This window comes from Xiphias gladius, chromosome 16 (genome assembly GCF_016859285.1).
Source record: "Xiphias gladius isolate SHS-SW01 ecotype Sanya breed wild chromosome 16, ASM1685928v1, whole genome shotgun sequence".
NCBI classification, from domain to species: domain Eukaryota; kingdom Metazoa; phylum Chordata; class Actinopteri; order Istiophoriformes; family Xiphiidae; genus Xiphias; species Xiphias gladius.
The window spans coordinates 17,606,043-17,631,236 of NC_053415.1; the positions used below are offsets into that span (position 1 = coordinate 17,606,043).

At 40.3% G+C, this 25,194-nt stretch overlaps 4 protein-coding genes across 14 annotated transcripts in view; 3 read left to right on the forward strand and 1 right to left on the reverse strand.

Moving 5' to 3' along the window:
• Positions 1–6,649, forward strand: part of col4a2 (collagen, type IV, alpha 2) — a 63,393-nt gene extending 56,744 nt beyond the window's left edge. For both annotated transcript variants that reach the window (XM_040148560.1, XM_040148561.1), the window contains 7 exons: positions 42–203; positions 941–1,039; positions 1,132–1,278; positions 1,368–1,484; positions 1,890–2,081; positions 3,511–3,797; positions 5,319–6,649. In XM_040148560.1, the coding sequence (XP_040004494.1) occupies positions 42–203; positions 941–1,039; positions 1,132–1,278; positions 1,368–1,484; positions 1,890–2,081; positions 3,511–3,797; positions 5,319–5,573 (1,259 nt within the window). In that variant the 3' untranslated portion in view covers positions 5,574–6,649. The remainder of the gene's footprint in view (positions 1–41; positions 204–940; positions 1,040–1,131; positions 1,279–1,367; positions 1,485–1,889; positions 2,082–3,510; positions 3,798–5,318) is intronic.
• A 60-nt stretch (positions 6,650–6,709) lies between these two features.
• Positions 6,710–12,283, reverse strand: rab20 (RAB20, member RAS oncogene family). Its single transcript, XM_040148575.1, has 2 exons — positions 11,637–12,283; positions 6,710–7,878 (listed from the first exon to the last, which is right to left on the reverse strand). Exons 1-2 carry the CDS (start codon positions 11,824–11,826, stop codon positions 7,277–7,279), a joined length of 792 nt encoding a protein of 263 aa, XP_040004509.1. The 5' UTR covers positions 11,827–12,283; the 3' UTR covers positions 6,710–7,276.
• naxd (NAD(P)HX dehydratase) lies at positions 11,487–20,140 on the forward strand. 5 transcript variants are annotated; one of them, XM_040148563.1, is made up of 11 exons: positions 14,156–14,362; positions 15,859–16,305; positions 16,572–16,722; positions 16,839–16,884; positions 16,996–17,084; positions 17,641–17,749; positions 18,347–18,397; positions 18,509–18,613; positions 18,716–18,836; positions 18,992–19,115; positions 19,729–20,140. In XM_040148563.1, the coding sequence occupies exons 1-11, from the start codon at positions 14,308–14,310 to the stop codon at positions 19,877–19,879; spliced, it is 1,449 nt and encodes a 482-aa protein (XP_040004497.1). In that variant the 5' UTR covers positions 14,156–14,307; the 3' UTR covers positions 19,880–20,140. The 5 variants fall into 5 exon arrangements, with proteins under 5 accessions (XP_040004500.1, XP_040004497.1, XP_040004499.1 ...); XM_040148562.1 differs by lacking the exon at positions 14,156–14,362 and adding an exon at positions 14,774–15,683; XM_040148566.1 differs by lacking the exons at positions 14,156–14,362; positions 15,859–16,305 and adding an exon at positions 11,487–11,545.
• A 303-nt stretch (positions 20,141–20,443) lies between these two features.
• On the forward strand, positions 20,444–24,519 carry ing1 (inhibitor of growth family, member 1). 6 transcript variants are annotated; one of them, XM_040148568.1, is made up of 4 exons: positions 20,444–20,778; positions 21,977–22,156; positions 22,796–22,944; positions 23,549–24,519. In XM_040148568.1, the coding sequence occupies exons 2-4, from the start codon at positions 22,018–22,020 to the stop codon at positions 24,179–24,181; spliced, it is 921 nt and encodes a 306-aa protein (XP_040004502.1). In that variant the 5' UTR covers positions 20,444–20,778; positions 21,977–22,017; the 3' UTR covers positions 24,182–24,519. The 6 variants fall into 6 exon arrangements, with proteins under 6 accessions (XP_040004502.1, XP_040004505.1, XP_040004508.1 ...); XM_040148571.1 differs by lacking the exon at positions 20,444–20,778 and adding an exon at positions 20,813–21,019; XM_040148574.1 differs by lacking the exon at positions 20,444–20,778 and adding an exon at positions 21,082–21,170.
• The last annotated feature ends 675 nt before the right edge of the window (positions 24,520–25,194 follow it).

Consider the following 25,194-nt stretch of genomic DNA (forward strand, 5'->3'; position numbering starts at 1 on the left):
TTATAAGTGTATTTATTGACCCTGAATGATTTGTTTCTCAGGTTTCCCTGGACCCAGAGGATTTCCTGGTGTGGATGCTCCCCCTGGAGAAAAGGGTGTATCAGGATTTAATGGGCATCCTGGAGTCCCTGGTAGGAAAGGACTCAAAGGAGATCAAGGTTTATTTGGATACAGAGGGCCTAATGGTGTTTCTGGGAAGAAAGGTATGAATGAAATATTAAATCTTTTCAAGGATAAGCCTTGTGTTAAAATTACCACTGTACCATGATTGCCATTTTTGCAATTATAAAAGTGAAGGTCATGGATGCCATACATCTTAGTCTACCATTTGGACCAATTATGATATGATGATTTATAGTTGGAATAAGTATAAGGATAAATATATATTGTAATCTAGCACCAATATCACAATATTGGTGCTAGATTACAATTTATATTTATACTTATACCAATATCACAATATCATTCTTTTATGATACATCGGCAAAAATGAATCACTTATTGTGCTACTACGTGGTGGGAGTTCAGTCTTTTCGTAGTTTATGGGTGTTTAACCTTTGAGTTTAGTGGAGTTAACTGTAGTGCAATTACAACAAACCTCATTAGGAACTTGTCTTGGTGAGCTCAGGGGCCAACATCCAACACAGCATTCAAATAAAACCTTCCTATCAATAAATCATTTAAAAACACACAATATTGTAAATATAATAAGCCGAAAATAAAATTAAATTGTCAACGGTTTACAATTCAAGAGTCAAATAACCAGTGGTATACTGAAATATGTTGAATACTTCAAATAATTGCAAAGAAAAAAATATGCTAAAAAATAAAATGTACTTTGAAGTGCCAAAGATGGCACCCATGTACACTATGTTGCTGAAATATGAAATGAACACCTGCTACATTCTGTGCACAGTCTTGATATGCTTTTGTCTTTCAGGGGTGAAAGGGGAGCAAGGATTGATGGGAGTTCCTGGTATGACTGGTGTAAAGGGAGAAAGAGGACCAGTTGGTCCAAAAGGAATCACTGGACCACCAGGTAGATTATGCAATAATGTACCCAATGCTCACCAGATATCATGTATATGTGCCCTTTTGTCTTGGACATTATATAATCCATCCCGGCTGCAGGTTTTCATGGGCTCCAAGGGAACCAGGGTCCTCCTCCACTTCCCATCAGAATTCCAGGAGAGAGGGGCCCTCCAGGACGACAGGGTATCCAAGGACCAAAGGGAGTGAGTGGGGAGCCAGGGCCACAAGGTCCCCCAGGGGATGCAGGTTAGTCATTCTAATAAAACATTAGTTGTTGAGCATCCCTGAGTGAAGTTTTCTACTCAGCAACACGCACATATCCTGTTACTCTTCAGGTTTTGTGGGACCCATTGGGCAGAAGGGCATGCCTGGGATTGGTGGTACACCAGGAATAGCTGGATTCCGTGGAGAGGTTGGACAAAGTGGTCACCCCGGTCTGCAAGGCATGGAAGGTGTGTCTGACACTGTTGGGCGGTTTAAGATTAGTTTCATAAACCTGGATTAAAGGATTTAAAGTAGGTGAAGATTTAAGTAGGGAACCAGTTACAAACAGCTTTTTGATTGTTTTTTTTTTTTTTGTGAGACTTGTTTTAGAGAATGAACCATTGTGCACTGAAATGAAAATTAAGTTCCTCAGACTATAGTTGTATTATTATATAATTATCTTAGGAGAATGGGTTCCCGGAGATTTAGGCCAATTATGAAAGAGTTGAGTTTTGCATGATACATAACTATATCTATCATAAACAATGCTGTTTGTAAGAAGTATGTATAGTATGGCTGTTATTGGATGTATTATAACGGATAACTAGTTCACTTTGAAAAAACACAGCTCTGAACTCCTCATTCCTCAATAGGTCATCGTGGCAACCCTGGGATCCCTGGGTTACCTGGTATGCCTGGCCGCAGTGTCAGCGTGGGCTACTTGCTGGTGAAACACAGTCAATCAGAACAGACGCCCATGTGTCCTGTGGGTATGTCTAAACTGTGGGGCGGCTACAGTCTGCTGTACCTTGAGGGCCAGGAAAAGGCCCACAACCAGGATCTTGGTAAGTTTCTATGGACAATAAAATAGTTCTACAGTACATTAATGTGCTCAGCAGCTACCGTTTCAACATTCTGTAAGGGACAAATAGCATTTTGTTACATTAGACTGGAAGAATAGTTCAGTTATCTGTGCACTGAATAGACATGTGAGTTTGTTACAGTAAAGTCCCATCAGAATGCATTGATTGTTCAGGCAAGCCTCCCCAGATTAAACTATTCTGACATTGTGGGCATATTGACTGGTCAGTGTTCTTTACTGAAAACTTTCACATTTTAAGCAAAGCAACAGTGGCATGATGGGGCGGATGTAGGTGACCTCTGAAAACAAACTATAAATAGAATTCAGAAACAAACAGACTTGTTTTTCATGAAACTATCTCACAGTCATTGCTAGCAGTGTCCCTGGTTGTGATATAATCCTTTCTCCCATCCTCACAATTCCATTGTGAATGCCAGCTCAAGCCTGCTTTTAGCATTGACTTTTCATCAAGTAGTAAGATTTTTTTCTCTAAATGAATCAACATTGCATAAAAGGCAGAACATAGCTGAAAAGTTATGAAGATCTGATATAAATTTGACCATCCTTCACCAAAAGTGAGAAATTCTAAAAGCAGAAAATTAACCAGGAAAATTTTAATCTTAACTGGATCTTAGTTCTGCTTTCAACAGAGTTGATACAATAAAACTAAAGAAAATCGAAAATAGGGTTAGACTTTTAAACAGAATCCTATTTCCAAAGTATGAACTACTTTTTCACACAACACACAGCTGGAATTAAGGTCCAGAAGATAAAATACTAAAATACTAATAATTTTGAGCACCTTTAAAGTAACACTATATAAGTTTTGAAAGAAGAAATAACACATTATTCCTATCAGAAATTAAAACTGGAATTCATAAATTATTAAATGGACCCTTGCTCAACTCAGTATATCCAGGGGTTTTGCTGCTTGGTCTGGTATGATTAGTAGCTAATGTTAGCTAATGTTAGCTAATGTTAGCTAATGTTGGTGAACTTTAGGTAGAAGCTACTGGATAACGGATGTTGCTGAGTCAGTCCACTGACTTTATTATTTTTCTGTACTTTTGCTACTGTTATTCTACATTTTAGCATTTAATGTTATTCCATAATTGTCAGTTGTGACACATTGGCCACTGTACAGCAAAGATTACAAAGGGTCACTCTAGAGGAAGATTAAAAGCTTTTCAGATTCTCAATTGTTTTTAATTACATTTTAAATTCTTTGACTAAAATCCACCCCACTGTTCTTTTTTCATTTTTTTAATTCTTATTTTTTCATACATTTAATCTGTTTTAAATGTGAAATGATGTAATTCTTATTCAATGTCATTTATCCATTACATAAAAGCAATTTGAATTGAGTTTGTGTATAAAATGTGTTAAATGAAAAAACCTTCCTTGCCTTTCAGGTTTGGCTGGCTCCTGCCTCCCACGGTTCAGCACCATGCCCTTCCTGTACTGCAATCCTGGAGACATATGTTACTATGCCAGCAGAAATGATAAGTCCTACTGGTTGTCAACAACTGCTCCTCTTCCTATGATGCCTGTGGAAGAGGGAGAGATCAAACCGTACATCAGCCGCTGCTCAGTATGCGAAGCCCCATCAGTTGCCATCGCAGTCCACAGCCAGGACATCACCATCCCGCAGTGTCCTGTGGGCTGGCGCAGCCTGTGGATCGGCTACTCCTTCCTCATGGTGAGTCCTGGTTTCATTTTAGGAGTCATAAAATCAAAGCTGCTTTGTGTAACAATTTAATCATCATCATGTTATTGTCAATTATGAGACCTTGATACAATAATCATAACAAAAGTGACAACAGTCAATAAGATTTATAGGGAGACTAATTACAGTGCCAATGTCTCTTATAATTAAAAGGAGAACTTCACTGAGTTTCTAAAATAAAAGTCAGTTCACTTATCGTGGGTTCTACTCAGGCTGTGAAAACAGAAGTATATTGTATTCTGCTACTCTGGAAGAGGTTCGGGAAATTTGAAAAAAGATTATGGATTGATGAGAAAAAGTCTGCGTTACAAATTGGGAACATGAAGCCTGAGATGTGGGCGTTGACGGGAGAGTCTCATGAAAAAGATGCCGTCAAGTTGCATTGTGGGAAGAGTTAGATGCGGAGTCTTTGAAGCTTGACCCACATTAGGGCCTAACGGTCAGACTCTGATACATTAATTTTGACCAGTTTTTTTATATGTCCTTTGCTACTGTCTCAACTTTATGGAAATATAACATTAAATGCCAGAGTACCATTTTAAGATGACATTTTTATAACAATATTTCCTCTTGTTACAAGGAAGTCACAACTTTTCCCTCCCATCGTTTTAATGGTGCTTGTTTTCTTTTTTTAAATACTTTTGGCTACTTTATCTGACATGGAAAAAAAAAAAAAAAAAACTCTGAAAGCCCCACTTAATATATGTGCAATGTTGCAGTATTGTCAATTATGAGACCTTGATACAATAATCCAACACATTCTGTGTAAAATCAGGCAAGGCGGTTTGTCACCAGTAGAGGACGTAGATTTCTTTTCCGATGATTTTGCTTTGTTCAATTAATGTATGAAAATTAATTAAGCTACCCTTCATTTGTGTGGAAGGATAAGGCTGGCTTTATTCTATGTTTTTGTTATCGTCAACAAAAAAATGTGTTTCTCAATTCTCAAGTCTGTCTCTCAATAGCTTCCAACTTAAGCCCCAACCCTCTTTGTTTTCTGGCTGAAGACTTTAAAAATGGGTCACTAATATCACTGTCATTTTTTTTAAAAGGGCTGAAAAATTTCCCAGAACAACTGGTCACTGTAGTTTTTTAACAAACATTACTCAAGCAGGAGTAACTAGTGCATTTATTAGACTATATTCTGCTGCGGATTTGGTGCATGAGTTGAGTATTTATGGCAGCAGGAGTGTTGGTGGAATTGACTTTCAATAAATTACAGTGCCCATGTTCATCATAATTAAGAAATGTGTCTTTATTAGTTTTTGGACAACTGTGGAGGCCTGTGACAAAGAAATAAGCTATTTCAGTCTTTGTATGCACAGGCAATACTTGTCGGTAGGATCAGTTCATTGTTGATTTTGATGGGATTTGTTTACAGAAAGAAATATATAGAATATAACCATATTTGTCCTTTAAAATGCTACATGTAACCAAGTAGTTAAGTGTACATTTGGCTTCTCACTTTTTCACCTGTCACCTTTGTCTCCACAGCATACAGCAGCAGGAAATGAAGGCGGAGGTCAGTCCTTGTCATCGCCTGGCTCCTGCCTGGAGGACTTCCGCACAACACCGTTCATTGAGTGTAACGGGGCTAAAGGCACATGCCACTACTTTGCTAACAAGCACAGCTTCTGGCTAACCTCCGTAGATCAGTCGTTCCACACTGAGCCGGCATCAGAGACTCTCAAAGCAGGCCAGCTCCTGTCACGCATCAGCCGCTGCCAGGTCTGCATGAAGAACTTGTGAAAGACTTGACAGTCACGCTGACAGAAAGAAGTTGGTCCATTGACAGTGGTCTAGTGTCGTCTCTCTATCCATGTACTAAACAGAACTAAGAGGGATTTGAGATACTGACTTAGATCAATGTAAATGGGAAACTTTGTCCCCCAAGCCACAGAGCTCAGATATGCAATGACTGTGTGATTCCTCGAGCTTTGAATGAAATGTCCCGCTGTAGATAAAACAGGAGAAGCCCCATAATGAAGCCAACAGCATTATGGGAAAAGTATTTCATGTTAAATGTGGAGTGGTGCTTATTGTTTAACTTATTACCTCAGCTACAATGACACAGATCAAAGACCATGTGCTACAGCTGAACCAAAGATGCCTGCGTGTATGCACTGCTTCAGTTTATCTAGATGTTTTTATTGTTTAGGGTATACAGCCCACCATAAAGCCACTAACACTGCTTGTCAGCCAAATGAAGAATGTGTCATTAGAGGTCTTAAACAACTATTGGTTGATATTATTGACAGTATTATCCTGATTTTATTCCATTGCTCTTACAAAACATTTTTTATAATATGACAGTCCTTTCAATCTGTTAACTTGTTGTAACTTGTATGCATTTATCAGTTAATGCCAAATAGTCCGTAACTCCTTATTTTTCATACACCGTACGTTCACACAATGCACTGATTCTCTTTGTATTTATACCAGCTGATTGAACTTGACCCCCTTTCATAAGAGTTTTAAAGGTATATCTTATCTAACACTTATCATGCCATACTTATTTTCCTTTACAATCTGTTTTTTTTTTTTTTTTTTTAATTATTATCGAACTGCCCCAAGCTGGCAAAAGGACAGAATGTAAACAGTCGGGATCAAAGGTCTGACTGTAGCATATCCTTGCTCTGGTAATTGATCCTTGGTTAGATTTGTATTTCACACAATTTAGAAAGTAGGTCAAAGATTCACTTGTTTGGAAATAAACGGTTTGATCAGAACAGAAAAATACTGATATTAGTTTTAACTGTAATTATGGCAATTTTCATAACGTTATCATTTCATTGGACTGTAAAGATTAAATCTTGTTTGTTATACCTCCGACTTAGTCATTTTTCCTCACACAAGCTTTTCTTAATCTGACAGACCAGGGAAACTGCAAAATAAAAATCTTTATTATGACAGCATATGTAAAAATTCGACAGGGGTATTTACTATTTACACTCATTGAAAAGTTTCAAAAGTGGCAATAAAATATAAAGATCGGTATCAATGTCGGTAACAGAACATTACAGTAAATAAAATGTGTGATTTATGAAAACCATACAACTATAATAAACACAGCGAAATGTGCCACCCAACTAACAATTAGTGCTGTTCAATTTAAATTATAAAAATAGCAGTGATTGACTTCTTATGTGTGTTTTTGCCCACTGACACATCTTTGGGATACAAGTGCAGTTTCAGTGTTTCTCTTCCTTACACAGGAAATGTCTCTGGACACTATGAACTCTAGTTGCTTTTTCTGACCATCTTCATAGCATCAAGATAGTACGTGTATGTGTTGTGTTATCGCGAGGTCATTATAGCTATTGGGTCTCAGTCAAGGCAAATAATTAGTACCATCACAGTATGTATTTGGTGCTCAGACCAACCTGTTGATTGTCCTTTGTTAAAAACAAGCCTCTGCTTGTGGCCGCCTCTCCACCTCTTTCTGGCAGATCCTAGCAGCAGCCAGTTCTGCCCCGCTTGCTGCTCGCCCCCCTGCACTCCTCTAGGTCAACTGTAGGAGACTCCAGGTTCTCATTTCTCTTCCTCAGGATGGAAGGCAGCACCAGATCAAACAATGTCTCAAACAAAGTGTCAACATTGTAGCCTGTCTTGGCACTCGTCTCGAAGCACATCTGCTCTGCAAGCAGGCTGCTCTTTTCCTCCAGGCCCTTATAGCGCAGTATTCTCCCATAAAGAGCCACTGCATCCTCACGGGTAACCTGTTTGTGTAGGATCATCCCAGAGAGGGATGCAGGGGAGGCTGGGGGTGTCGGGCAAGCAGACAGCACCTGTGGTTCTGTCCTGTCCTCCTCACACTCAGTGTGGTCCTCAGACACTCCATCTGAGTCCTGGGACAGCTGGGCTTTGGGGTCGGTGAGATCAGCCTTGTTGCCCACTATGGCGTAAATGCAGTCATGGTTAGCAGTATCAGTCAGGGACAGGAAGCGCTCCTCCAGCTCAGCTAAGCTTTGCCAGTTAGTAACATCGTAAGTGAGGATAACAGCGGCTGCTCCTCGACAGTACATGGAGCCCAACCCGTGGAACTGTTCACGACCTGTGGAGACAGAGGGAGGTCAAAGGCTTCTGTGATGCTACATTAAACCAAACTCAACTTGAAACCCATAAACATAGAGACTAAACAGCCATACTGTACGAAAAGCAGTGCAGAAAGGCCCACATCACAGAGAGAAATTGTGCAAGACAGTCAGCAGTTTGAAAACAGAAACAACCTTTGTTGTTGAAATATGCAGGGTTCTTGAAAGCCAACATTGTGTGTTAATACATTGCCACTGGGGGCATGTCTTGGTTGCCAGTTTATGAGGTACGCCTACCTAAACTAATGAAGTGTATTACAACAGTCCTCCAATAAATTCTCTTTTCATGAAGGTCAGAATCTTTGAAATTGTTTTTGAGAGGTGTTGATTCAACTTTATGGTCATTTTAGAGGCTGTAGTGCTGCCAAATTATGTTGCGTTATACAGAGAGGTGTTTCTAATATTATGTCCATCCAATTTGTATAAGTGAGGGTCAGCTAAATATTAGAAACACCTCTCAGCATAATGTAATACAATTCAACAGCACAACAAAATGCACTGGCAGCCGTGGTTATACAGTATCTAAAGCTGCAACCAACGATTCTTTTTATCTGCTGATAGTTTGTTCAACTAATTTATTAATTGTTTTGTCTGTAAAATATCAGAAAAATTGTGAATCATGCCTAAGGGTATGTCTTCAAATTCCTTGTTTTATCTGACAGTCCAAAACCCCAAAGATATTGAGTTTACTATCATATATGACAGACAACAGACAAAATAATCAACAATAATTCATCAAAAATATCTCCTGGTATCCATCACAACAGAGTATACTGAAGATCTGTGGTAGGGAGATGTTTCCTTTTTACATACTATTAGCTGAAGTGAAAAGGAGAAGAAAGAAAGAAGTTACAACCCTAACTCAGACCTCCCCGTGCCTCTGGAAAGTACTATTGTATGCAAGTTTGGAAAAGACGGGTTAAAGCATGGGGAGTCAAGTCTTCCTCTCTCAGCCCTATCATGTGACTTAAGAGGAACAGGGTAGACACAGTTTATATGCCTGCATGGGGCTTTGGAACTAAACCGAAAATTGCTTTAATTGCTTTAGCAACCGACAGCCTGGTTTTACCGTGACAAGCCAAACATCTGGCAGATTTCAATACAGCCCTCATAACTGCCACTGTTCTGCACCCCGATGGTCTACACTGACAGGTCAGGAACAGTTGCCTCGAAATGACTCAGCGCTGGCATTTCTCCACCACAGTGACTAAATAAAACAAATGCAACAGTATCCTGTCAGAGGTCTTGGAGTTGGGGAACACAGACAGGAAATGGCTTACTGGTCCATGGGCAGCCTTTCCTTATCTCTCACCATCTCTACTTCTGTGAACTGTGTATTTGCCTAAGAAGAGTTGCAGTAATTCATGTTTACAGAACCCTGGAACGTAGTCCATTTTTAAGCTTATTCATCAGAAATAACTAGATTAATAATTATTCCTGTCATAGTCGATAGAAATAGCCAAATTAGTTTATTTAAGAACAATAATTCTTAAGAAGTCAGGGCTCTTATGATCCTTTGGGGTTAGCTGGGGACAGAAGTTCTGGAAAACCACGAGTTTGTATGTGTAAAGTGTATTCAACATTGCAGTAAAATATAACTGGTTCTGTGTGTAACGTGTCTTTCGTACAAATTAACAAAATTCAGTATTTCGAACTCATAAGGCGTAACTGGTCACGGCAACACGGAACATGCCTAAGTAAATGACAAATACAACAACAACTAACAACTGACCATTCAGTCACACCCTTCATCATAACTGACCATTTCCTACTCATGGTTAAAACCTGTACTTTTAATTTATTAAACAAATAAAAAGTCCTATACTTCACTTACTATGAAAATACTGTTACTGGGTACAGAGCAGAAAGACTGCTCTTGGTGTAACTGTACCAATAATGTAGCACCAACTATTAGTCAATAATCAATAGTAGCAAACAGATAAACCAATCTAAGTCAGTATTGATAATTAACTCCTTTATTCCTGTATACAGTTAAAAAAAAAAAGAAAAAAAAAAAAACTTTATGTGAAACTTGATTCACAAAAAGTTGCTTTTCTTTTCTATTTCAGATCATTATTATTTACATCCACTGGGTGTTTCTGGCTGTGGGTCAAACTAAAGCAATTTGAAGACAACTCCTCAGTAACTTGTGATGCGCATTCATCATTCAGACATTTCATGCCTCAAGACTAAACAGAGTAATTGAAAAATCAACAGCATTTCAAAACGTCATAACTCATTAGCTCATTATCTGGTAGAATGAAGACCGTTGCAGTATATCTATTGTCATGTAGGCGCATGTGCACATCCTTATCTACTCATTTAACTACAGTTTGTTTTAGACTGACTGTGCAGTGAAGTTTTCGTGCTTTCAATTGTGGGATAAATAGTTAAATCAAAACTGGAATTGTCCATCTTTTGTCAAATCTTTAGCAATGGCTGTTATTTCTGAAGCCTCTCTCTCAGGCAGCTATTAACCAATCAGGAAAAAAACATTACTCAGATGATGGTATTGATAAATTCAGATCAGTCCAAAATTGAGCAATATAGCACTAGGCGAGGCACTCAGAAATTTTATAACGTGCATATCAGCACGCAGGAAACAGAGTGAAGCAATTTAATATTTGTATGACAAACTTGCATGGAGACTTGCATGGTAGGCAGTTTTCTGCGAGCACACTAACAATCTATGTTCTACCAGTGCAGGAGTCAATCTGGGGTTTTCTTACGTAGAACGTTACAAGGGCTTCAGATGCATCTTAGCTAATGATAAGCAACTACGATTAGAACGGGGATGTCTTTTAAAATGTTTTTTTTTCAGATAGTCTGACAGGCTGGCCTAAACTAAATGAGTCTGTGTATAATGATATGAAACTGAAACTGAATAAAATTGACCTGATAAATGATCTGTTAGCTGTTCGATCAGCTGACAAACAGGCCTCTATTTTCAAAACAGGTTAGTCTATAGTTTAGTAAAATTTACGTGATAGACTTTAATGTTATTTAATTAATATATTCAGTTATATGATTGTACTACCCTATACAAAAAAATGTATTTTTACGTTATGTTTAACTGTTAAACCCCCTACCTGTTAATCATTTTATGTAAGATTAAGGTGCAATATTCATTTAGTAAGTATGTTTTTAAGGGTAATACTACTGACCCAAATAGACCAAACCCAAACCCTAAACGTCCCTCATCTGCCCTTATGTTAATGATTAGCTGGCCAACAGATTAAAGGTTTATTAAAGAGGCCTGTCCCCTCAAAATCAAATGAGCAACGAAATCAAGTAGCTTCAGGGACCCTGGTATTACTGTAAAAGGTGTCTGACAAGAGATTTATTCTAAAATTGTTTTTACTGGTTGTTTTTCCATTAGTTCGCTGGATTATCAGGTTATTTCTTATCCTGTTTTGACCTGAAAAGTTTTAATTGTCCAAGACTTTACAGGACATGGTATTGTTATTCGTTTCAGCACTAGATTTTTTTTTTTTTTTTTTTTAAATTAATGTGAAAGTGAATAACACATTGCCAGCAGAGGCAGGTTCCCATGAAATAGGCAGCCTGTACAGGCTGAGCAGTCACATGCCAGTGATTGCCCCAGGTGGAGGGATTAGGCGTTATCAGGTAAACACAGTTGTTAACCAGAGGAATGAAAACTTGATAAGAGTCTAAACAGTGGGAAAAGTCTGAAGGAAACACACGAAGGAGGCATTACCAGCAGTGTCCCATATTGAGATATTGTAAGGTCCCCACTGCTTGAGGAAAAACGCCCCTCCGACGGTGCTGATGGTGTCTTTGAACTTCCTCTCCGTGTACCTGTGGAGCAGCGACGTCTTCCCCACGTTCATGTCTCCCAGGAGGACCACCTTGACGTCGGGCTTCTTCATCTTCGATACCTCGGGCATGGTATTGCTGGTTCGGGTCCTGCTACAGGGGAGCTTTTTTCCCCCCTCCCTGTCTCCCTCTCTCTCTCTATTCACCGTAGAAAAGAAGCGCGGCCTAGCTCGTAAGAAGAATTTCAGGCTGCTCGCGAATTCCGCTGACAAACGCCATTTTATGATCCAAAGGTAATTTATGACACCGTGTCTATCCAGCGTTTGCTCCTTCTCAAATCCGCTGCCTCAATCTGAACTTAAAAAAGTAGCTGAGGTAAAACAGGAAGTAGGTGAGGAGCTGGAGAGACCGGAGCCAGGATTCCCTGAGCAATGCTTGTCAGGGTCGTGTAATGGCAGCCTGTGTACCGCCCCACAGTCTCTACCATCCCTTTTGTTTTTATTATTAAGCTCTTTTTGAATTTTTATCTCTATTTTATTTTTTTATACTTTGTCTCTATTCGCGTTGTCTTTTATTGCGAAGCACTTTGTGATATCTGATCTAGAAAGGTGCTATGTAAATAATCAGTTACCTACCAGACAAAATTCAGGGAAACTTCTTAGCTAATTCGTAAACCCGATTTGTCATACCGGATCGCCCCGTGGGCGGGTGGTTTCTCACACTCGAGCTTGACCGTGACACGCATAGATTCCTCCATCGAGAAAAACAACTCGATGGAGAGAAGTTGGGTCCCTTGAGAAAGTAGGTTCCTCAGACAGTGGAAGTAACTCTGCGAGGCATCCTAAAGAGGCTTTTCCACTTCAGTGGTCATTGTCAAAATAAAGCACAACATTTTAGCGACAATGTATTGGTCTTATTGGATGATTACTATACCGCGATTTATTCTTTAACACTACCATTTGTATGCGAGTTTTTTTTTTTTCATTTTAAATTGACCTTTAAGATTTTAACCCAATTTCAGTTTCGTCAACTCATGTGCTGCGTTCAACTCCTGTAGTAAACGGAGAAACATTTGTGACAAGTCGTCAAAACACTTGCTGGCACATTATAAACAATGGTTCATTCCTCTCTGCTAAGCATAGGACAATAAATTTGAAAAGTATACATCTCGTTCTCAAATGTTGTTTCTTTTGTAGCAAGTGTAGCTTTTACTTGTCACACTTGCAAATAACTAATGAAAAAAAGAAAAAAATCTGGTATAATGTTAATGTTTGTTATTATTTCTTAGCAAGCATAATGTAATGGGAAACAAGTCGTGTTTATGATTCAAGGTTGGAACATATCTGCATCTACAAATATACAGGCCAAATTTACAGATCTGACATTATACATGTACACCCAGTATGTACATATGTTCACATAGGTGTTTGCCAGCATACCTGAACATATTAAAGGTAATGTATGCTTTCTAGGAAAAGTGTCACAAAGTCATTACAAAGCTGAGAAGAGCAGAATATTCTCTGTCCTGCCAGAACCTTGATTAACCTGATTAATTGATGAGCGTTATGCTCACTCTTGCAAACATAATACATACCGTACCACAGGTGCAAATGAATCCCCCTCCTTAGCGAATGAATTTGCAGGAGATACAGAGGAAACAGAAACATTTTCAAACCCAGAAATGAATTAAACTGATGCAACAAAATGCAACGACAAAAAATTTAAAAGGAATGTGGATCGAAAAGATCACGATTTGTGTGTAAATTGGCGAGGGAGTATGATAATTATGTTGTCCTGGAGTCCTGGTTAATTCAAAGATTTTACCTAACACCAAGAAAAAGATGGCAACTAAAAATTACCCAAAATCCCTGATGTACTCAAAAATCTTACATGCATACCATGTGGAAGTTGCTGCTATCCTATCACTAAATGAAGGGTCAACCTTAAACATTTACATAAGAATAGTTTTGTTGAGTTGTTGCGGGATTAATAGGTGGAAAAATAATTAATGAATGAATGAATTAATTAATAATTTTGTTATGAGATGGAAGCCCTGTGGATTGTATGTTACGTGTATGAGTGTAATTCAGTCTCATTTGTGTTATATTCCTGTATCCTCACCAAATTACATGGGAAAATGATTTTTTTTTTAAGTTAATCACAAAAATAAGAAAAAAATCAAATGAATTGTCTGTGTGCTTATATCATCATTATCAACATGATTATTATTATTATTATTATTATTATTATTATTATTATAATTACTACCAGATTAGGTCTGTTAACTTTTATTAGCAAATACATTAACGTCTACCTTTTTATTTCACAACATGGACAGAAACACTTTTTTTTTTTTTTAATGCTGATTAAATAAATGACAGTGGGACATCCTTGGCTGGAACATTATTGCCCTCATGCTGCAAACTGCATCTACAGAGACCATTAAAACGAGTGCACCTTTAAAGTACATCCAGTTTGGCTGCTCAGCTGCGGCGGCTGCTCGTTGTTTGTTGACAGATTTCAGCCCACTGGGGTTGAGGAGTGTCCGAGGAGGCTTTAAAGGCATCATAAGCTTTTTCTTCCTGTCCTGCTGCTCCGGGTTAGGGCCCCTCATGACCAGGATCGTTTGTGCACAGTTGTCAGCGCTGAAACGCAGTTTCAGCTTAGGTAAGGAGAAGCGGGGACCGCCCGCTCGTGGAAAAGCTTCGTGTGTCGGTGGCTGCAGTTAGAGAAAAGAATGAATGACAATATGCCGCAACAGATTCAGATGCTCGCCTTTTGCTTTATCACACTCGCACTGTCGGTTATCGCCACTTTGGTCTGTTTGAATGAGAAAGGTAAAGTGAAGAAAGTATTGTGTTATTTGATGTCATTGCAGCGCCCTGGTCGTTACAGCATTAGCTTAGCTACACGCCTCTAAAGCCTGTCGGTGCCTCTCCATGTTGGTCGAGGAGTTGACAGGTTAAAAGCCTCGGTTGGGTTTGTGTCCCAGGCCTCTAGGACCCCGCAGAAACCTAGCATGGGCGGAGGAAGCAGGCGGAGAAAGGTTACCCCTCACAGGACTGATCAGAGGTCAGTTTTGAGATGTACCCAATGAAGGTTAAGGGTGTGAAAGGAGCTTGGGAGGCCGATCCCCAGTCGGTTTACCACAAAGTACCATGCGACGCATTTTGCTAACGACGTAAACGGACAAACATAGACGGATAGGCTTCAGCTAGCATACAAGGAGTTGAACTGTACACGCTACTGGAATGGTTCCCAGGTTGAAAACTATAATTATTAACCCGGTAGGTCCTTGTAAACAACCCAAACGGCCAGTTGTCGTTGTTGTTGTTGTTTTGGGATAGCGGCGCCCCGCGGCTTTGATGCAGCCAAGAGCGAAGATCCAGACGTCCATCATAATCCGCAGTGTCAACATCTCCCTTCAACTGCGTGTGGTGGAGGTTACTCTAAGCAAGCCTGTTTGGATCCGCTATGCAAGCGAACACAACGCGGGGCTTCTTGTGGTCGGACGTCGAAACGAGGACCTTGTTGAACATCTGGGGGGAGCAGGACATCCAGGCGGCGCTGGATGGAAACTTCCGAAACAGCTTCGTGTACCGCGACGTTTCCCGGAGGCTGGGAGCGATGGGCTTTGAAAGGACACCGGAACAATGCAGAGTGCGGATCAAGAGCCTCAAGAGACAGTACTTGTTGGCGAAGGAGGGTAACCTACGGAACAACGGGCAGTATCACAAGATTTGCAAGTTTTATGACACCATGGAGAGGATTTTGAGCAACCGGCCCGCTCTTGACCCGCAGGAGTTCATAGACAGCGGGGCGGGGGGGGAGGAGGCCGTGGATGGTCTGGAGGAGGATGGAGAAGATGCTCAAGATGCATACTCCGAGAGCACAGGGGAGTGTCCTTATCCTGCAGAGACTGAAGTGAAGCTGGAATACCCAACTGTTCCCATCCCTATTCCAGTTAAAGTGACAGTGGGCAATAACAGTAAGTGCCCCATCCTTGTCCACATTCCTTTGTTCTCCTGTGTCAGGTGGATGCACTGTGTGTTTTTGTTTTTGTTTTTGTTTTTGTTTTTTTGGAATCATTTGTAATACAATGATTATTTGATTGCATGTGCTCAAAGATGCATAACATAATGGTTCATCCCTCTCCACTTTAGGCACCTCAGTAAGACCACAGAACAGCAGCCAGTCAGCCAGTAATCTGTCAGCCAGAACACCTAAGAGACCGAGGAAGAGACGTGCTAACTTCCCCATGGAGAAACTAATGGAGCAGTTCCTCGAGCAGAGCGCCCAGGCCGAGGACAACTTCTACCGGATGGAGGAGCAGCGCTTGCAGGCAGAAGACCGCCGCAGAGAAGCCGAGCACACCAGGGAGCTGCACATGCTTCAGATGCTCGGCCAGATGTTCTCCAGTCTCTCCTCCGCCAGACCCGGCTCTGCTGCCACACCCTCCAAGACAGCTCCCCCCACCCGCGCACCTGTGTTCTCCAGTGCCTCCCAATCATGTACACGTGGCCAGTCCAGTCATCTCAGACGCCCTTCACCCCAGACAGACTGTTTCATCCATCAGAGTCAACTGTTGAACCCAGATCCCCAGGCATTAGGTATTGGTTTTGGGGTCATGTGTGCAGCCTGGAGGTGGAATGTGTGAAAAGGAGATGGAAATTACAAGCAGTGAGGGAGCACTCACTCCAGCGGTCACTTGTTAATTTGTCTTTATTTACATACATTATTATCTCTGTTTTAGCAGTGTATTTGTTGTTTTTGTTGTCATCTTGTGACAGTGGAAGGTAAAAATGTAGTTTAGCCGCTGACTCAGGCCTAACAAGTATTCCACACTATAAAACTCTTACTTTGTCTATTTCCTCAGTGTTTGAACGCTACTACAGCTTGGGGTCTACATCATACAGAGGCATGGATGATGATATCCTCTCACTAGTAAAGAGCATAGTCCCTCCACTGACATCCAAAAAGCACAAGGGACAAGATGGACGTATTGGGATCATTGGAGGATGCCAAGAGTATGTGACACAAAGACCATCTCCCCCTCAATATAAACAGCATTCACCAAACAAGAGTTTAACTTGTTATTCTATACAACATTTGCCCTAATTCTTTTTGTCCTCACCCCCCAAAGCTATACCGGAGCTCCATACTTTGCTGCCATCTCTGCACTGAAAGTGGTAATAATAATTCTGACAGATTTAGCGTAAATTTTCCAGTCCAAAAGTATCGCTTTTAGTTGAATTCAAGTTCTGGTGCAGTTACAGTGGCGTTTTTTTTCTTCACTCCAGGGGGCTGACTTGTCTCACGTGTTCTGCACCAAAGATGCTGCAACTGTAATCAAATCATACAGCCCTGAGCTCATAGTTCATCCTGTTCTGTAAGTGCAGGACATTCATTTCCGATTTTGTATGAAAGGTTACAACTTTTTATGATCCTCATGGTGGTTTCTCACCATAATTTCATAATAAGAGGAAAAATTTGGTTATGGCTTGCCAGAGTGCCTACTGTATAAGCTCTTCGTTGGCTTTTTCTGTCCTACTCTCTCACTTTTTGAATTTGGGTTCTGGTGTCAAATGAACTAAGAGCCTGTGTTAAAATCAGTGTGATTGTGGAGTCTGCAATCAGTGCAATTTACATGCATTCTAATCACAAAGTGACAGAACAGGTAGAATTCATTATGATGGTTGTTAGACGTCATCAAAATCCATCGTGTGTGTTCATGGTTGCCAGGGTAACATTGATTCATAGGAGTTTTTATCTTTGAAAACCATGATTTTGTATATGCAAAGGCATAAAAAAGGTGACTCACTTTTGGGAATAAGAGCATAACTAGGGTAGTACTTAATCATTTGTGCATTCAAACACATACTAATATGTGTGTGTCTTTATTTGTGTGTGTGTGTGTGTGTGTGTGTGTGTGTATGTGTATCAAGGGACAGTCCTAATGCAGTGGAAGAAATAGAAAAATGGCTCCCAAGACTGCACAGCCTCGTGGTGGGACCAGGTCTAGGGAGAGAAGACTTATTACTGAAAACAGCCAAGGCACGTGGCATATATTCACTCTCCTTTGCAATCAAAACAGTCTCTTAGGTCACAGCTACTTGAAATTAATCACAATACATATTTTTAGCAGTTGTTAGATAGAATACAGTGATTAATTTAAGCTGCACACCACAGCGCGGCGTTTGTGTTTCCTTGTGACTGATAACTATAAAAATTTTGGTTTAATTTCCCAGAAAACAGGGCTTCATGTTTACCAACCCTGTAGACTTGTGAGAATGTCAAAGAGATGAGAGAAACATCTCATACTGATGAGTCCATCTTTGTCTGAACGATGCACATGAGCACTGTTTCTTAGGTGACACTTGGCGCTTTGATCCATCAGTCCATTGTGGGTAAAGAAATGAATATTCTTGACACTAGGAATATCCTTTGGGCAAACTGTGGCAAGTCCACTGTGGACTTACGGACTCATTGTTGCCAGAATTCGCCTGGAGTGTGGAAACAGATATATCTGGACATAAACATTTTGTTTAATGTAGCCTAAAGAGAACATTTCAGTGTGCTTGTAAAGTATTTTTGGATGATATCTAATTTGACATTATCTTTAGATAACACTTTTCACACTCTTTCTTTAAGGAGGTGATAGAGAAGTCAAAAGCAAGAGACATCCCCATAGTCATTGATGCAGTAAGTCTTGATAAAATCACATTCCAGCTGTTGAACAGATGGGATTTTATTTGCAAAGCTATTCGCAGTCACTAAGTGTGCGCATGTGTTTCGTTTGTTTGTTTTCAACAGGATGGATTATGGCTAGTTACACAGCAACCATCTGTTATTCAAGGGTACCAGAAGGGTATCCTCACACCTAACTTCATGGAGTTCACCCGACTATATGAGGCACTGGTGGGTATCTCGGTGGAGTCCAGTCAGTAACCAATTGATGGTATTTAACATATCATTCTGCGCAGTAATGTTTGTGTGTGGTTTTCTCTGTTGCCGTCTCAGCACCATGAACCCATGGACAGCAGTGATCATCAACGCAGTGTCATGCAGCTCAGTGTAGCCATGGGCAACCTCACTCTGGTGCTGAAAGGTGAACAGGATCTCATTACAGACGGCAGTAAGGGTTAGTATCAAGCCCATATAGAGTATAAGCACAGACTTACTTTTAACTTTCCCAGCCAATCATTCACCTTTTCCATTTGTGTATATCACGACTTTGAAATATATACTGAGACACTCTTGTTTTTGTCATCTCAAGCTGAGACTTCTTGTTTTCAGTGATCTCATGCAGCATTGACGGCAGTGGGAGAAGATGTGGTGGACAGGGTGACCTCCTATCTGGATCCCTGGGAGTGCTGGCACACTGGGCTCATGCTGCGTCGCCAGCTGGAGTGGTCAGAAGGTGAGGACACGTTTCTCTGTTTTGGGCACCGTGTTTCAATGGTAGTATATAACGCCTTTAAGGGAGCGTACCAGTGCTTGTACATGTTTAAGCACATTACCTACAAAGTGCATAAACTTTACATTATGTGAACTATTTCCAAAACATTCTGTAAGTGTTACAATTTATTTTATACATACCTTTACAGCACCCATTGGTTTCTATTCACCTCACCATGTTATGAAAATCAAATTGCAGCATCTTGAAACTTGCTTGAGTTAGGTAATCCATCCTGCCAAATATTTAGTGACTTATGTGTTCATATAGTTTGGAGCTCAAAAAAATAGGTGAAATAACTGATTAGTTAAGTTAGGAAACTGTTGTGTTTTTTTTTTTTTGCAATTTTCTGACATTTTATAGATAAAATGATTAATTTAGAAAATGATGGACAAAGCAGCCCTGGTGTGTCTCTGTTGGTAATGCTGTTGGGTATCAATCAGGCGTTAATGGCTAAAACATTTAAAAAACACCAGAATGTTCCTTTTTAAAGTGTCATATTGCAGAAATAAATACATTTTTCAAGGATGTGTGGTTTTATGTTTCCTAATCCATTTTTTTTTTTTTCCTCCTACAGTGTGAATCCATCACTGGTTGCAGCATTCGGGGCCTGTTCACTCACCAGACAGTGCAACAGTCAAGCATTCCAGCGACACGGGAGGTCCACCACCACCTCGGACATGATCGAGGAGATTGGCTCAGCCTTTAAAAAGCTATATGAAAGCTGAAAACGGACAACTGAAATCAGTATAGGTGTTGTTAAAAAGCTATACATGCATACACAAGATTGCATTCTTGAAAACTGTTACTATAGCCTTTGGGTAGGCTGGAAGAAAATGTTTTCATCAAATTGAATTTGAATGAAGGTTAGAGAGGTGTGGGCTATCCCTTCAAAGACAGCGCTCAAAATCTGTGGCAAAAAATAAACACTGACCTTGTTGACTTAAGTGCATTAAATGAACCTTCTAATTAAACCAACCAACACTGTCTTCCATCTCTCAAATGGTATTTTGAATGTATTCACCAAACATGTCAAGGTAGCCCATCAACGAGACATGATCGGATACTTGGAGTCACAGAAAAAACAGAAACGTGTTTGAATTTTGAATTAAATAATAAATAAGATGTTGTGTGATTCACTTTTTGAAAAAGGTTATTGAAAGCAATCTACACCATAGCATCTTAGCTTTGTTGCCACAGGGTGGCAATATTGACTTGCAACATGGAAACATACCTTGGTCATATTTGTTACTAAAGAGTCAACGAGACCAGAGAAAAATCCCGTTAGTGCCAAAGCAATGGGAATTCTGTAAGTGGCAATATAAACTACAGTGTTCACAGAAATATACAAGAGTCTGAAATCGACGCTTAAAACTTAGGAGAGGTGTATAATATTTGATTAATTCACTCAACCTGTGTCTGTGGTCGCTACAGCCGCATCTCAGTGCAGCAACTACATGAGTACAGCTTAACATATTTGTTCAGGCACTTTAGCCAACAGCTAACAGTAGCTGTCGTCGGGCTAACAAGTCCCACTCTCCACACACTACCTAGCGCTAGCAACAAGAGCAGCACCACGGAGTGTTGAACGTTAACGTCAGCTACAGAAAAACTACAATTCACACAAGTAAGTTCTTCTGCGAGCTACTTACCAACTAACTACACAACTGCAGCTTGTTCGTGTTTGTTTTTGCAGTGTGAAACGGCATGGACCGTACAGTAGCGTTATAGGTTAAAGGCTAACGGGAGCTAATTTGGCTAACAGTTACTTTGATGCAAACATGATAGAAATAAGACTCCTTTAAGTGTCAAAATTATTGCTTATAATGTTTTTAACGATTCAACCTTAGGTTATTTGTTTTTGTAAGGTGAGCGTATTGATTTAAGTGTTCTGTGAATGTTTACGTTGTGGGCGAATGAAGCGTTCGTTAAACGTTTCTCTTAGCGCCGGTTAATCTTTGTCACATCAGGATGTCGTTTGATTCAACACTTTGCTAGCGTTGTCAGCCAGCGACACAAGTAGGTTAAATCGTATTTCGATGTGCGTATTGCTCAGAGTAACAGTTTTCCAATCCCAAACTTGCAAAGAGGAGAAAGTTGGTTAACGTTACTTGACGTTAACGTAAACTCGCCAGCAGGGTACGTTAGCCGCAGTTAGCGTTAGTAATTATGACTTCACACTGGAACTCAGCCTGTTCGTGAAGGAAACGTTGAAGCTCAGCAGTGAAGCCGTTTGCGGGTGATTTTCACGTTAACATGTCGGTTCATGACATCCTCGGTAGCGTCGCATTTTCATCGGGAAATCTAGCTAGCTAACGTTACTGGTAAGCTCTGTTGTCTTCTCCGACCTTGCATAAGACTGGGGTGCACTCAGTAACAACTTTAACTACTTTGTTGTTCATCCGAAGCGACCTGCCACTTATTCATATTCTTCTTCAACCGGTGTATTAATCGTTAATACTAGTGATCTCTCTGTGGGCAGATTCCTATTACACGTAGCAATTTTCAGGATGGCTGACTGCAGATCAGCAGCCCCCTCCCCCTTTCAGATTTTGACCGCACAGGCTGTGTTTCCGGACTGATCTCAGATAACCCATACGGGGAAAACTCGACGAAAACACTTCTTTTTGGGTCCTATCAAAAACACGAGGTGGCCTGCCCAATTATCTTTAAATGAGAGACGTCTGATGCAAGTGAATGGCGTTATACTAGCCAAGAAAATACTTTTTTTTTTTTTTTTTCCAAAATTGAGCATTAATTGCTGCAAGAGCAGAATGACTTTACAGCAACAATAAACATCTTGATAACGACTTCTTCCTTAACAGGTATAGGTGTCGGAGCGTCCTGTTGTAAAGACGAATCCGCAATGTTGAACCCGACCAATGGTGACCCAGGCCACGTTGTTGTGAATTATGTCGAGGAGTATTTGGACCTTGTGGAATCACTACCTTTTGACCTACAGAGGAGTGTCTCTCTCATGAAGGAAATTGATGCCAAGTATCAAGGTAAAGAAACTGGACAGTGCGGACACAGATGTGCAAGACACAAGTCTCTTTCATATCTTTCCACACTAATTAACACTAAACACTAAAGAGATTGAGAGAAAAATACTGTAACATACAGTACGCAAATGCTTTATTTTACAGATAGCTTACATGACAATGTCCTAAAAAGAAATTTCTTAAAGTTTCCTTTAAAGTACTATGTAATTGGGTACTTGTCATAGGTAAAATGCAGGCAGTGTTGATTTGGTACACTTGAGGCACATTGTAAAGAATTTCTGTGTAGCTTAGAGAGAGAGTGTGTGTGTGTGTGTGTGTGTGTGTGTGTGTGTGTGTGTGTGTGTGTGTGTGAGTGAATCGTCAACATGTCAGCAATGTCATCCATGTCCCACGTAATTATTTTTAAGCTTCATTAGGCAGACATAACATCTAGTGGGTTAATCATTCCCCCCAGTACTACTTGTTTACCAAAGCTTCAGAAAGCACCGTTCACTCGTGACAATAGACAAACAAGGAAGTAATCCACTATGACAATAGGCTGTAGAAGAACATTTGTGTGTACCTTTACAGAATATGTCGAATTTCTGTATTCCTACTCCCACCTGATTTTTTTTTTTTCCTCCTCAATTGCGTCTTTGGCAGATGTTTTGAAGGAGCTTGATGACGCTTATGAACGGTATCGCCGGGAATCTGACTCACTTCAGAGGCGCAAGCTTCAGTTATCGATTCAGAGGGCTCTGATCCGCAGTCAAGAGCTCGGAGATGAAAAGATCCAGATTGCTGGTCAAATGGTACGTAAGGAACACCCTCAAGCTGTTTCAGTGCAGCTGCTCATTGGCAAACTTCCAGATCTGAATGTGTGCAACTCTTTGAGGATAGAGCAGTGCTGTCCTGTAACATTTGTACTCAGAAAATCTGCTCAGAGTAAATAAACAGAAGAAAAGGATTTAAAGACCTGCTAAAAGGTCTTTTAGTTTCGAAGTGTATTAGGTTTTGCATTTTTCACATTTGCATTTCACTGAAATCAGTACCAGAGAAAAACCTCTTTGAACATTTGCAGGTCTCCTGCAGTGAACAGCGAATCAGCTTGTTATAGTTACACCCTAAAGGTTTACCAGAAACATAACACCATATTTAACCTTCCCCTTTGTTTAGTATGTCAGAGTTGAAATGAGATATGGATCTTATGTGTTCGATGTTTACATTTTATAGTTTAAGTAATAATTTTCTATTTTCTATACATAACTTCAAACAATTTTTAGTTTTAATCTTAGTTTTAAAATATAATTCACCTCTTCATGGAAACAATATGCAAACATTTAGTCATCCACGTGTATGACAAAGCGAAAGCAGATAGACCTTTTTATAATAAAACATGAATGTTCTTTGTTTCAGGTGGAGTTGGTTGAGAACCGTACACGACAAATAGACTGGCATTCTGAACTTCTCCTTTCCTCTCAAGAAGTCCCAGAGAGCCACGTTCCCACAGCAACATCCATGACAACTACTGCAGCATCCATGATGTCCTCATCATCGGCCGCCATCACTCCAGGTAAACCTGGCCACCATGACAAGAAGCGTGACGAGGTAACCCCGGGCTCAGGTGGCGCAGACAAGGCTGGAGGGAAACGCTCAAGACGTCAGAAAAATGGAGAAAATCGGGAAAGTTACGGGGGTCTGGATCACGCTGAGGAAGTGGGAGTGGGGGCATCGCGGGAAAAACGTGCCAAAACCTCCTCTAAGAAGAAGAAACGGTCAAAAGGAAAGTCTGAAAGAGAAGTGTCACCTCCAGACCTGCCCATTGATCCAGATGAGCCAACCTACTGCCTGTGTGAGCAGGTGTCCTATGGCGAGATGATTGGCTGTGATAACGATGAATGTCCCATTGAGTGGTTTCATTTCTCCTGTGTTGGGCTCCATCATAAGCCCAAGGGAAAGTGGTATTGCCCCAAGTGTAGAGGTGAGAATGAGAAGACCATGGACAAGGCCTTAGAAAGGGCCAAAAAGGAGAGGGCATACAACAGGTAGCTCGCTCTGCCTGGCCCGATGAACACTAGTGCATAAAAATTTAATTTTATGTCCTGTCTTTATTTCCATTTACTGTTAACACTGTTTAAAAAGAGTAATGAATTGACAAGAGGGATCTTGTACATAGATATTTTTGTAACTGCTGCATAGCTGAGAAACAAGATTGGTCCCTCTCAAGATTGGGGTTATTTGTAAAGAACTGACACAGCACAGTACATCCTGCATGTTTGTAACCAGCTGTCCTGCACTTACTCCCCCTCTTTTTCATCATGCATGCAACATCACCCACTCCATTATACGTATATGCTCAGTTAACAAATAAACCATTTCTAAACACAGAAGAACTTTATGATCTTTAACATCTCAGAGGATGGAGTAAAGAATCCCCAGAATCGGATAAATGTGGTATCATAATGCAGCGTACTGTCGCTCACTGATCGCTATACGGTAAACAATCTGTCGGGAACGGTAAGTGAGATTTCGTACACTTATGAAGCATCATTTTGCCTCATGACTGATAGGTGAAGTGTCACATGAGACAACAAATTTACTGTAAAATGCGACTCATTGCATCAAGTAGTGTACATGCTGTGACTACCGCTTTTTTGGTTCCATTGTGGGAATTTTTAATGGATGGTTTCACGATTCACATTTGTTAATACAGTACTGAAAAGGCCATATGTACGTTGACACAGTCACCGGCCGTTGTCTCTTCCTAAAGTGATTTCAATGCAAATTGATTGCAATCCAAAATCCTTGTTCTGTGTTCCGACTTCTAAAGTTCAACAAAAGCTAATATGAGGCTTCGGCAGTCGGAGTTAAGCAATTTTACAGGGATCTGCAGGTCTTGAAAAAGTGTTAAGAATTTAATTCAGTTTCCTCAAAAAAAGGCATAAAGTTGTCTTACATTTAGTTTACAGAAGACTTACAGAAGAAGTCAAAGCTGAATTGTGGTAGTGGATTTTGCGTTCAGGGGGCTATTAAATCCTTTTTTTGATTGTCAGTACCTTCAG